This window comes from Narcine bancroftii, chromosome 6 (genome assembly GCF_036971445.1).
Source record: "Narcine bancroftii isolate sNarBan1 chromosome 6, sNarBan1.hap1, whole genome shotgun sequence".
Classification (NCBI taxonomy): domain Eukaryota; kingdom Metazoa; phylum Chordata; class Chondrichthyes; order Torpediniformes; family Narcinidae; genus Narcine; species Narcine bancroftii.
Genome location: NC_091474.1, coordinates 85,809,082 through 85,822,834, shown reverse-complemented (window position 1 = coordinate 85,822,834; position 13,753 = coordinate 85,809,082). Strand labels below are relative to the sequence as shown.

Sequence of the window (13,753 nt, the reverse complement as noted above, 5' to 3'; positions counted from 1 at the left end):
TAATATGTTTGCCATCATTTACCAATTATATTGAAAAAGTACAGGAATGACTGGATTTCTGCTGCACTTACCTCCACTGGGTCACTGTTTGCATGTTGATTTGTATCCAAAAAAGGGCTAATTTGAGAATAGAGTATTGATTCAGCCTTTCACCCCACCCCCACCCCCACAGACAAAAGACCAAGCCCCCATCTCTACGGTTCTGAAGTATGAATTTACAATGTTCTTGTGTATGCGGCATAGTCATGTGTCAGATAGATCCTTTTTATTGTAGACTGCTGACTGGTTTACTCAAGGAGAAGATAGTTTGAGAAAGTGATTGGATATCTATGGATTCAGAACTCTAGTATAATGACTAGATCATGAATTTGTGAAATTCATTGCCACATACAGCTGCGGATGCTGGATTGTTGGGGTAGTTCAAGAAGAAGATTGATAGGTATCTAATTAGTCAAGGTATCAAGGGATATGGGGAAAAGGCCAGAACTTGGAACTAGATGTGTATAGTTTAGCTCAGGGTGGATTTGTGATGGGCCAAACAGTCTACTTCTGTTCCTTGTGATCAAGCTGACTAAATTATGCAGAACTTGCACAAATTCACAATTGGAAAAAAAATAAATCACACTTTGGTAGTTTCATTGAGTGCAACTGATAACATCAATAGAAACAATTCTGATAATAACTTATTTAACTCATAGGAAAGAACAGCACAATTAATAACTTTATAATCCTTATTCTATATCAAATACAATTTTTCAAAGTATGCACATTGGTAGTCTGAATCTTCAATTAGTAATGTATTAATACTCATCCATTCCCATTAACTTTATTGCTCCTTAATACTAGTTCTTCAGTGGGTAGGGCATCTGAATAACATAGAACAAACAAGAATCTTTTACAAGGTCATTGTAGAGACACCAGAAGAAGAGAAATTCTTCTTTGCTTGCGAGCACTAAGCAGGCAGTAGAGTATTGCTGTTGGTTCCATTGACTTCAATGGAAGCAAATTTTGGAAGAAGACAGCTTATTGCCTGACTTGCAACATAAAAACTGGTAAAAATTGAAGGTTAATAAGTAATGAGCCAATTCCATCCTGGAATTTTCTACAAATGATGGACTGAGAGCACTGCATCGTTCATTGTGAGGGAATACTACTGTGGAACCTACCTGCAACACCTCTTCTACCGTGCCTTCCTTTTTCTCCTGGTGGCCCTGGAGAGAAACCAAGAACATTAATATAATTGATAACAAATGAGGTCCATGAATGGATTTTTCTGTGTATACCTGTAACACAACCTACTTTAGATGACTATAAACATGGAAAGTGGAGTAAAAATTACAGTAATTGAATTTTAATTAGTAATCTAACACCTTTAAAGCCCTTCTTGTTCATTATTTGGAATAGAGGGCTATAATTCTGAAGCATCTCAAAATGTCTTTTAACTTGTAACAGCAAGATTGTATTATGAATATTACTGTCTTTCATATTTCCAAATACAACAAATCATTGTGTTTGATGACCTTGTGCTTCCCTGGATTATTGATTGGATGGCCCCGTAAGATGCGGGTATAATTTCAGCCAGTTAATATTTCATGATCTACATTCCAAAAAATCATTGAAGCAGAAACAAGGAGTCAACATTCGCAAACTTCCTTCAACTTTTAAAACCCACATGCATGTTATTAGTAAAAAGTCATTTCCCAAAGCCATAAAAACAGTAAAGAAAATATCTTTCAGCCTTTTACTTGAAAGCAGTACCTATGGAACTAAGTACTAGCACTTATTTTAAATGTTAAGATATTTTTGTTGAAGGTTGCAATAATACAAAAATTAAACAGTACAATTATATATTGAAATACAAATGACAAGAAAAAGAAAAAAACACCCCATTAATATTTTAATATATTAACTTAATGAATAGACTATCCTCTGAAATAAACTGCATGCACACAATAAAGTGCTACAAAAATCCTTGACGATATTGAAGGCTATTTCAGATCCTGAATCTTGGAGTGACACTTTGCCCATACATGGATCTCATTATGGATACCACTCAAAGTCAAACTTGAGCATTACTAAATTTAAGGTGCTTAAATAGGAATATTTATTTATTCTATAGATTTCTATTATTCATATAAAATAAAATCACAGATCAAAGCATGAAGTAGTATGATTAATAAAAGCTTCCACTGAGCTGAATGCGAACAATTTTAATGTGGTCATTTCTAGTCATGGTCTCAATATAAATCACATGCTCAATGAACCATATCATGCCTACATAATGAACAGTTCATTCATAGTTTGCAGGATATGTTTCAGCCCAGCCTTATGATTGGAATTTAACAATCAATATACTGATCTACCCTATTTCTAATGAAGGAGAGACAGTTTCAGAAGACTGAAATGGGTGGTAAAAGTATTTTCAGAACACGTTTCAAGGAAGTCCATCATAATTAAATGGACTGTCAAACTGAAAATAACATGATCTTGAGGAACAGAAATATTACTATTATGGAAAAAGTTGGTGCTAAACAATGTCTGAATTATACATGAATGGTCCCCTGAATTTATATAGCCGGAAAATCAAATAGTGAGCTAATATCATGAGAGATAATTCATCTTTTTTCATTTAGGTATTTAGGTCTAAGTGTGCTTCCAATTGGATATTTTTCTACCAGGGTAGAATAATTTTCTACTCAATAGCTCGGAAACATTATGTTTTGGTTCTTGGATGGTTCAGCATTCACCCAAGTGTCATTTGGGTGGGTTCCCTCTGGGCACGTGATCATCCTCATCAGGTATTACACTGTGTCTGATCAGTTTAATGCAAGGTGACAGCAAAGAAAATCTAGTGCAGTGCTATGCCAACAATGCAGATCTAATGACTTATATAACTTTATTGCTCCTTAATATTAGTTCTTCAGTGGGTAGGGCATCTGAATAACATAGAACAAACAAGATTCTTTTACAGGGTCATTGTTCCTCTACAAAAGGAACCAACTTTCACTTATCATTGGTCAAACTGTTCCTGTACAGATACATCATTGACCAATTACTGCCACAATAATTGCAGGAGCTATCAAGAAGCATGCGCTTCACAACAACCTGCTCACAGAAGCTCAGTTTGGGTTCCGCCAAAGACACCAAGCTTATTACAGCCTTGGTCAAACATGGACAAAAGAGCTAAACTCCAGAGGTGAAGTGAAAGTATCCAATCTTGACATCAAGGCTTCATAAAGAAAACCTCTCCTGGTTGGAATCATAACTAGAACAAAGATCAATCATCTCAGCCATAGTACATTTCTGTGGGAGATCCTCAGGGGAGTTTCCAAAGCTCAACCATCTTCAGTTGATCTATCACAAGTTGTTACATTTGTTGATGATTGCACGATGTTTAGGTAATGATACAGTCCACAACAAAACACAGCAAGACTTGGACAATATCTACATCTGGGCCAATAACATTAAGCAGTTATAGCACCAGCAGCAGGGGTTCAGATCCATCGTTGTCTGTAAGGAATTTGTACATTCTACCCGTGTCTATATAGGTTTCCTCTGGGTGATCTGGTTTCCTCCCACCCTTCGAAACACACTGTGGGCGAAGGTCAATTTGGTGCAATTGGGCTCATGGGCTGGAAAGACCTGTGACTGTGCTGAATGTCTAAAAAAAAATTAATGTCATACAGGTAATGAGGATATCCAAGAAGAAAAAGATCCAGCCATCACCCCTTTGACAATCAATTGCATTATCATCACTATCTTGGGGTTACGATTAACCAGAAACTAAACCGAAGTAGTCAGCAATGTGGTTACAAGAGCAGGCCAGAGTTTCGGAATCCTGCAATGTGTAACTTACCCCAAAGTCTGTCATTATTTTTAAGTCAGGGGTGTTGTGGAGCACTCTCCATTTTCCTGCATGAGTGCAACTTCAACAACACTTAAGAGGCTTGAAACCATACAGGACTTAGCAGTCCAGTTGATAGGCACCCCTTTCACAACTCAATCCACTGCCAACGTATAGTGGTTGCAGTTTGTACTATCCATGAGATGCACTGCAGCAACTGACCAAGGTTCCTTAGACAGCAGCTTCCAAACTCACAACCTCTACCTGAAAGAAGGACATGGGCGGAAAAAGGACGGGAAAGCCACCTTCTGGAATTTACCCTCAAAGCCACACATCATCCTGACTTGGAAATACATTGCCATTACTTCATAGTCATTGGGTCAAAATACTGGAACTCCCAGCTTTGTGGATATAGCCACACTTCCATGACTGCAATGGTTCTGGAAGGCAGTTCATCATCACCTTCTCAATGGTGTTTTGGGAAAGTTTATTAAATATTGGCTCAGCCTGTGAGGCCCACATCCTTGGAATGAATAAAAAAAAATACAACAGCTAAATACTAAATTGGTTGGCAGGGGGAGGGCGAGAATGGGTGTGAAAACTAAGTAGATGGCATTGGATTGGTCAGCTTGCACATCTTGTTTTCCACTAGCTTCCAGTTCTTCTTCACTTGATCTAGTTGGAGGTAGTCGGGAGGGGGGGGGGGGTAATGGGGGGGGGATATCATCTGTCAGACCACTGATCACAATCAGAAACTTAAAAATTTACTTAGAAACATGAGAATCAAAGACAGAAATGGACACGCACACAAAGAAAATCCAAACACTGACAACATACAGAAAATTCTCTGTCACCCTCAACCACAAATATTCAAAACAATCAAACTCATCCAGAAATATTTGATCCCAAACATATGTCGAAATCATTATACTTAAATCAACCTCCTACAAAATATCAAAGGCTTCCAGTCAATAATATTAAACATCTATATACAGAATATCAGAGGCTTGCACACACTCCCATCCTTCCTTTATTCACTGATTACTTTGATCTTTCATTTTCCACTGCTAAACTACATGGAAATAACAAAGTTTCAGATACAACTCTTTAAACATCTTACACCTGGAGTTCTAAGAAAATCACATTTGTTAAAAGTTATGATGAAGGGTCATCAACCTAGAATATGAACTGTCTCCCAATCACAAATGTTGCTTAGCCCACTGACTATCTGGTATTTTCCGCTGTTTTAGCACTTTAGCATTTGTGGCCACTTTTTGCTCTTGGCTACCCTGAGTCTTGATTGATGGAACAAAATAAAACTGTTCCCTGATATAAATTTACAATGAAAAGCAGCACAAGAGGCACGGTGTTTGAGGAATTGTTGTTTTAAACTGGTCTTAATTAGTAAAACGCTAAAGTCTGCAGACACTGTCATTGTAGTAAAAACACACAAATAATGGAGGAACTCAGCAGGTCTCGCAGCATCCATAGGAGGTAAAGATATAAAACTAATATTTCATGTCTGAGCTCTTCTTCAAGGTTTGAGTAAAAAAAGCAGGCAGGCGCCTGAATTAAAAGAGAAGGAATGAGACAAAAGGTAATAATTGGACATGGGTGAGAGGACAGGAGAGGAAAGGTGAGAATTTATCAGGGGAAGGGATGGCTCTGTGAATGCAGAAATGGAGGAAAGAAGACAGAGGGGAAAGAAAGAGAGAGTGAAAAAGCAAGCACTAGAGGAAAGGAGAAATAGGGATAGAAAGGGGGGCTAATGAAAACCGGAGTAGTTAATGTTAATGCCATCCTGTTGGAGGGTGCCCAAATGGAATATAAGGTGTTACTCTTCCAATTTACAGGTGGTCCCGGTCTGGCAATGCATGAGACCATGGACAGACATGTCGGCATAGAAATGGGGTGGGGAATTGAAAGGGTTGCTAGCCACTGGGAGATCCACGCTATTGCGGGAAACTGAGCCAAGGTGCTCAGGGAAGCAATCTGCCAGGCGTCTAGTCTCTTAAATGTAGAGAAGACCACAACTGGATGCAGAAGATGACCCCTGAAGATTCACAAGTGAAGTGCTGCTTCTCTTGGAAGGACTGCTTGGGGCCCCCTGAATGGTGGCCTTAATGAGTTTTTGTGCACTGACACTCCAACAAGACACCAGCTGAAAGCAACCAAGATGAAAGGTTTGTGTGCCTGTTAGTCCATGGGCAAGTGTTAATAAATGCCTTATCTCCATAAATCACCATGTTCTAACATTGCTGCTGAAGAATTAGTAGTTTATTTCAATCAGCTAAGGTGATCAAACACTTGGTGGATTAAAAAAAAGCTCTGATAAATACCAAGAACTCTATTTTCAATCATAAACAATCATGGAAAATTCCTGAATATCTATGATGCAAAATTCCAAGCAAAGTAAATCTAAAATAAGTAGCAGATATATAAATTCATTTGGTTTTTAAAATACAAAAGAAGGGGGTCCTCAACAAGACTGAAGAAAATTCTACCTGAATAGATTAACAGCCTTTTAATACATTGCCTATAAACAACAGTCATCAAATGCTATAGACAGGGTGTCACTCAAAAAACTGGCTAATTTTGAATCCCGTGTACTAGCAAACAGCAGAGTTCCATCTTCCAAACATGAAGCTGGTGGCAGATCTCAGCAATAAAAAGTGATAATAGAAAATATATTTAATAATGTGAGGATATTTTCTGAAAAAAAAATGCAAGAGGAATCCAGTGGGTTGTGCAGAATCTGAGGAGGTGAAAATAATTGCCATATTTGCCATCGTACAGGTTGATACTCAAAACTTTAAAAATTCACCTTGAAAGCAAGGTCATACTATATGCCATGTCTAAAATCTATACCTTGATAGCAGTCTCAACACCACCGTCATCTTCCTGCTGGCTCTACTCTATCTCCTATGTCCTACTAGTTATTTGAGAAGTTTTATTGCTGCTCTGCACATACATCCATCTAGTACGATTGCCACTTTAGACAGCCTATTACACACTCCCACCATTAAAAACACACAAATAATTGAGTGAAGAACTTTCCTCTAATGTTCCCCCAAACCTTTCCCCTTTCAGCTTAAAACTATGACCTCTCAAGCGGAAAAAGCCTACTCGCATCCACTCTGTCTATACCTCTCACAATCTTGTAAACCTCTATAATTGAACATGTTAGAGAAGCATATCAAAATATTCAACCGCCAACAGAATTCTGACTGAAGAGGGACTTTAAAAAGATTTCAATTTAAAATGATTTCAAGACTCTGAAAAAGGAGCATAACTTTTTATGTAAGGACTGAGAAGTTCTAACACTCAGGAAAGTCAAAACAGGTTAGAGTTTTGAGAAGTAACCTGGAAAAGATCTTTAATACTATGAAGGGGTTATTCTGGGTAAATGTAAAGAAGAGCTTAAAAAATAGCAACTGGAGTTGGTCACTGGACCACTTAAGTTTTCTCCAATATTCAATAAAATCGTGGCTGGTCTGATCATTTATCTCAAGTTCACTTTCCAGCCTGACCTTCATTATCTTTAGTTCCCCTGCAGCCCAAAGATCTCCAAAGCTCTGTTGAATTTACTTACTGACACAGAGAATTTTTTTTACTAGATCTGGTGCTATGGCAAGGTTAGTGTTTATTGTCCATACTAACTACTCTTCAGAAGATGTGGTAAGTCATGCTCCGGAACTATGAGAAATACAATAAACACAAGGATATGCATGATACAATATAATTGGTAACACAGGCTATACACCATGCCCCAAAAGTTAAATAAATGGGACCCAACAGTATCAGACAGATGTTTTCGCTGTAAGAAGGAAAAGGGAACAACAGTACATGCAATTTGGGCATGTGAGAAAGTAGAAAAGTTTTGGGAAGATCTAAATCAGGTATTAAATAAAATCACAAAAAGCAACATACCAAAAAATCCAGAGATCTTTCTTCTAAGTAATATAAGAAGTAAAGAACTTGGACTCGATTGGGATGGAGCACAAAAAAGATTTATTATGATAGCCTTAGCTGTAGCAAAAAAATGTATTATGTCAACCTGGAAATTAGAAGATAGCCTGAGAATACAGCAATGGTACATAGAAATGAATAAATGTATTCCATTGGAAAAAATAACATATAATGTAAGAAATAACATCACAGTATTCGAACAAATTTGGGAACCGTACATGGAACACAACATGTGGATCTCCACCCCCTAAAATGACAGAAGGAGAAGAAGACGAAATGAACTAAGCCAGTATGTAAAAGTAGATGACACAAATTTCTCGTTTATTTTCATTGTGTGATGACATTGTTTAATGGGTTTAATGTATCATATATGTTGAACGATGAGTGAGTGGGGAGGGGGAGGGAAGGGAGGGGGGGAAAAGGAGAGAAAATGACACTGTGTATATTCAAGAGGGAAATGTCTGTGTGTATTTTGGTCAGTATGGTTAAAAAATTTAAAAAATTTAAAAAAAAAGATGTGGTAAGTCATGTCCTTGAACCACAGGGCAGGATAGATTGAAGGTATCCCCACTAATAAAAGAACAGCTATAACTTGTGTGATTCTAAAAAAAACCAAATTGCTGGAAGAACGTAATGAGTTGAGCAGCATCTGTGGAGACAAAGGGATGGTCAATGTTTTGGGTCATGACCCTGTATTAGGACTAAGATTGTAGATGGAAGACAGGCAGTATAAAGAAGCGAGAGGGAGGAATGGATGGGGTTGGTAGATGATTAAGTGGAATAAGGTCAATTGGCGAGCAGTGGTCACAGATATAAATTAATGTAAATGTAATCTCTCGAACAAATGGATGGTAAATAGAAGCTCTTACAGAGATTGAGAAGCATGAAGTGCAGCAAAAATTTCACAATTTTATCAGCATTATTATCATCGCCTCATCAACAAGATCTCTTTTTTTCAACAGTGGCTTTAACTAGTGGAGCTGTTGCCTGATTTCTGATGCTGTCTGCATGGTTTTTGTGTGTTCACCTTGTGGTTGCATGGAATAAAAAGGGATCAGTCAAGGAGAGTGTGCATTGTTTCCATGCTGAAGGACTTTATGATCTCTGACCCAACTTGCAATAAACCACAAAAGTGCTGGAAGTATAATTTCACAATCAATGACACAAATTTTGATTAAAATGCCTTGTTACATTTCTAATTAACACAGCGAATTTGGGAAGGAGTTTTATTTTGAAACAAAATTCACCAAACAGTAAAGTTACCTGGATTTTACCAATTCAGAAGAATCCAAACACAAGATGCTCACAGGAATCAACTACAGATAACTTTCTCAGTTCTGAAACAAAATTTCAATGAACTAAACTGGAAGTGAAGAGGAAAGAGGGGGATATTCCAAGCTATACACAGTCTTCCACATTCTCACTTGGCATTCCATGAATAAAAAGATAACTGAATCAAAATCCACCTTTCTTTAATCAAAGAAATGAATGACTAGTACCCACAATTCATTATAAATCAACAGAAAGAGCGTACAAAAAATATTTCCAGCAAGAAATGCTGATTTGATCACGGAGGAGGTCTGTAAAGATCAGGACCACCGTGATCCTCGAGGCCCCGAGAGAAGTATACAATAGAGGTTTCTGTGAGGTCATAAAAATATCCTCCTGCAATAAGGGACCTCAACAGGATGCCAGAAAATGGTTCAGCGACATTAAAAAGGCCAAAGGAAAACACTGCCCTGAGATACTTGGCTTGTGCTGCTCCAGAGGGGGAGAACACCCACCTTGAGAACACCAGTACCTGCTGAGGTTTAGAGTGGCAAAACTGCTTTTAATGGAGCATTTGTAAGAATCTGAAGCTTAGGACATTGATAAACTCACCAGGGATCTGAGTCAGTGAAATCAACATCAATTCAAGTGTAACAATCCATCGAAGCATGCTGCTTAGTGAATAATAATGTTCAATACCAATTGACTTTCACTCTTATTTTTGACCTTAAGAACTGCTGGAATGATGTTAAAGTCTACTGCCTCCTGACCGTGAAGATATCTTGAGCCACAACATCGATAACACCAAACATATTGCTGCTCAAGATTCACTCATACTTCTCATTAACAACCATTTTATGCTGGTATTCCGGGGGGTGGGAGGGATTAATAGAATGCTGGACTGTTTTCAGTACCAGACTGTATCTGATATGGTCTGATTCACAGCTTCAATAAAGGACTTCCAAATTAAGTGCCCAACAATCCTGGCGGACAATATGTTTTGCAAGTTGGAATGTGAAAATCAATTTTAAAACATATTAAATTTTTGAAAACTAATTCGATATGAAGCATAGTTCTGGTCTCTCTAAACAGTGGGAACAAGTTACCAGCCTTTATCTAATTTATCCTCTTCATAATTTTTTGTTTCGATAAGTTACTTCTGAATTCCAGTGAAAAATCCAGCACGAAACCTAAAAAGCCTTGTCAGATGTGAAAGGATTCGACTACAAAAGATTGGGTCATTAAAGTTCAACTACATTTCTGATTATCTGCTGGGAATTGGTTTCTTTTCATATAAATTAGAAGCTATACTTACATTGATGAGCTGCATAGAAAATGATAGGGAAAATAGTGGCAGAGTTCATAACATACAAAGTGAAATGCAGTATGACTTAGACAGGCCAATTCTAACTTGCACAATTACAAATAAAGGACACTGTTCTAAAATACTCTGGACATAGTTTTAGTTTTCCCCTTTGCTGAGATGACGTGGAATAGACTTAAGAGAGAATGTACTTATTTTGATGTCAAGTGACACCTCTGATTTTGGGAAGGGCTGAGGATTACTGCGGTATTAATACTTGACTTTGCACAGGAAAGAAGGAACTTATGTAGTCCTAAAAGATCAACAGGTTGTGGCAGTGTGAGGCAGTAATCGATTAAGTATTGCCCATAACTAAAAAGGATCATACATGACCTCTAGAGAATGAATTTAATGAGGCGAATAACTTTTTCCAACATTCTTGCACATTCCACTTCAGCAAATTTATTGTTCTCCAATTCCAATGCTATTATAGCACCGGCAACCTGGGTTCAAATCCAGTGCTGTCTGTAAGGAGTTTGCCTGGGTTTCCTCTGGGTGTTCTGGTTTCCTCCCCCCAGAATTGGCTTCTATCATGTTGTAAATAAAAAATTAAATTTAAAATATAATATTGAGAAAAATAATCTGCATTGAAGTATTTATAAAATAAATATTTAATATTTATGCTTTAACAGAGCTTTCACTAATTACATTTCAATAAAAATATCTGTAGTGGAGGTAAAAATATTAAGGGCAGAAGAAAAGAAATATCTCAGTCATGATGTGCAGCATGTTCAGCCAATGAATATTCTTTATCCTCTCTATGGATACCTGCATTGATTCCATGTTCTTAGAACAACACAGTAACAGGCCTTTCAGCCCTCTACATCTGTGTTGACCATGATGCCAATCTATACTAATCACATCTGCCTGCACATAGCAACAGTATTCTACATGCTTGATCTAACTGCTTCAACCACTTCCTCTAGCAGAGGTTCTAGGTACCTACTACCACAGTGGGGAAAAATACACGCCTCGTAAATCTCCTTTAAATGGAGATAAATCTCCTCTCACCCTAAACCAAGGCCCTGGAAAAAGACTATCTACCCTATCTATATGGCTCATAGTTCTATTTACTTCTGTCAAGTCATCCATCAACTTCTGACATTTCAGAGAACACAATCTATCTTGTCATTGCAGCTATACGTTGATTAGGGGCTCAAGCCCAAAATGTTGGTTATGTATCTTTATCTTTGCTAATATGAAGTACACTGTTTTACCTGCTGAGTTTCTCCAGCATTGTGTTATTACTTATCATTGCAGCTAATGCACTCCAATCCGGGCAAAATTCTGCTGAAAGCCTTCTGCCACCTCGCTAAAGCCCCCACATCTTTCCTGAATTGTGCCACCAAAACTGCACACAATGCTCCAAATTTGGCCCAATCAAAGATTCACAGAGCTACAGTGTAATTTTCTAACTTTTATGCTCAGTGCCCTGACCACTGAAGTCAAACATCTCACAGTGGCAAACCATTTCAATTAGGTGCCCCACTCCTATGCCAACATGTCTGTCCATGTTCTTATGCATTGCCAAACCAAGGCTGTCCATTTGGGGGAGCAACACTTATTATTACGTCTGGGCATTTTCCAATTGCACGGCATTAACATTGATTTCTGGTTTTTGCTAGCCCACTCCCAGTTCTTCCTCTGTCTCCTTTCTTCCAGGTTTCTACCCCTCCCCTCTCCATTCACGAGTCATCCTCTCTCCCCGTTTTCTATTGTGCCTTCTATCCCTTATCTACCTATTGCCTCCTGCTTTTGGGCTGTGCTCATCCCCCTGCCCCTCCCCATTTTATTCAGTCACCTGGCTACATTTTGCTCATGGGTTGATGAAGGGCTCATGCCAGAAATATTTGGCTATGTATCTTTATCTTTGTTGTATAAAGTACGCTGTTTTACTTATGAGTTTTTACATCAATCACCACGTCACTTTCAGGAAACTATCGACTTGCACTACAATATCCCTCTGTACATCAATTCTCCTCAAGCTACTGTCATTTACTAGAAACCTTCAGCTTACATTTGAATTCCCAAATTGCACACCTCACACTTGTCCAGATTAAACTCAGTCTGCCATTTCTCTGCTAAAATTCCCAATGTGTAAATGCTGTCCCCAAGAACCTCCAATAATTTTTCGAGTACTGATGTACAATTCACTGGCTTATTGTTTCCAGGATTATCTTGATTGTCTTTCTTTCTAAATAAAGAAGGGTATCAGGCTATTCTTTGGTCTTCTTGAACCTGACATGTAACTAAAGTTGATACCTTGATCTCTGTCGAGTTCCCAGTTATCTCTTTTGGCTTCCTCAGAATCCTGGGACAAATCCCATTAGTCCCTTGGGACCTTTGTGCCTTAATTTTCCTTTAAAGACCCTTCTCCTTATAAATATCAAAATGCCCTAGAATGTCAATTTGTTCCTCATTGATCTGAAAATCAAGTGTCCTCCTCCATGGTGAATTCCCACATAAAGTATTCATTTAGCAATTGGCCACTTTCCTCCTTTGTCCTTGAGTGGACCTACTGTTTTCTGATCTGTTGTAAATACATGTATAAAATGCCTTTGGATTTTCCTTACTCCTATTTGCCATGGCCCTTTTTAAGCACTCCTAATTCCTTGTTTAAGTTCTTTCCTGCTTCCTTTGTATTCCTCAAGGGCCTTGCCTGAGTTTAGTTTCCTAAACCTTACACATCCTTCCTTTTGTCTTTTAATTAACTTATAACATCTTTTGTCATTTCAAGGTTCCCGAACCTTGCCATTCCTATCTTTCATTGTCACAGGAACATTCAGCTTTTGAATTCTAACCAGCTGGTCTTTAAAAGATTCCCACATATCAGATGTGGATTTACCCCATAACAGATGTTCCAAATTTACTTTCCACAGTTCCTGACTAATACTGTTGTAATTACCCCTCCCCCAATTCAGCATTTTCCCCTGAGATCCAATCTTATCCATAACTCTCTTAAAACCTTTGGAGTTATGGTCACTGAACCCAAAATGCTCTGCCAGGCTTATTTCCCAATAGAATGTCTTGCAATGGCACTTTCCTTGGTTGGACTCCTGAATGCATCTAACAAATTCTGCCCCTCTAATCCACTTGCACAAACAGAATCACAGTCAATATTGGAAAAGTAAAATCATGCACTGCCCTGTTCTTTTTATATCTTTCTATGATCTGCCTGCACACCCATTCCTTTATTGGGAGGCCTGTAATTCATTTGTGGCAATTACACGTTTTTTGTTCCTGAGTTCTACCCACATTGCCTTATTGGATAAGTCCTCCAGGATGTCCTCTCCAGGTACAGCTGTGAC

General features: G+C 38.2%; 1 protein-coding gene across 1 annotated transcript in view; it reads right to left on the bottom strand.

The window, feature by feature from the left end:
• Window positions 1–807: 807 nt before the first annotated feature.
• Window positions 808–13,753, bottom strand: part of LOC138737313 (collagen alpha-1(XXIII) chain-like) — a 132,243-nt gene continuing 119,297 nt past the window's right edge. The window contains exons 3-4 of the mRNA XM_069888065.1: window positions 1,167–1,211; window positions 808–866 (exon numbers count right to left, since the gene is read on the bottom strand). Of these exons, the coding sequence (XP_069744166.1) occupies window positions 808–866; window positions 1,167–1,211 (104 nt within the window). The remainder of the gene's footprint in view (window positions 867–1,166; window positions 1,212–13,753) is intronic.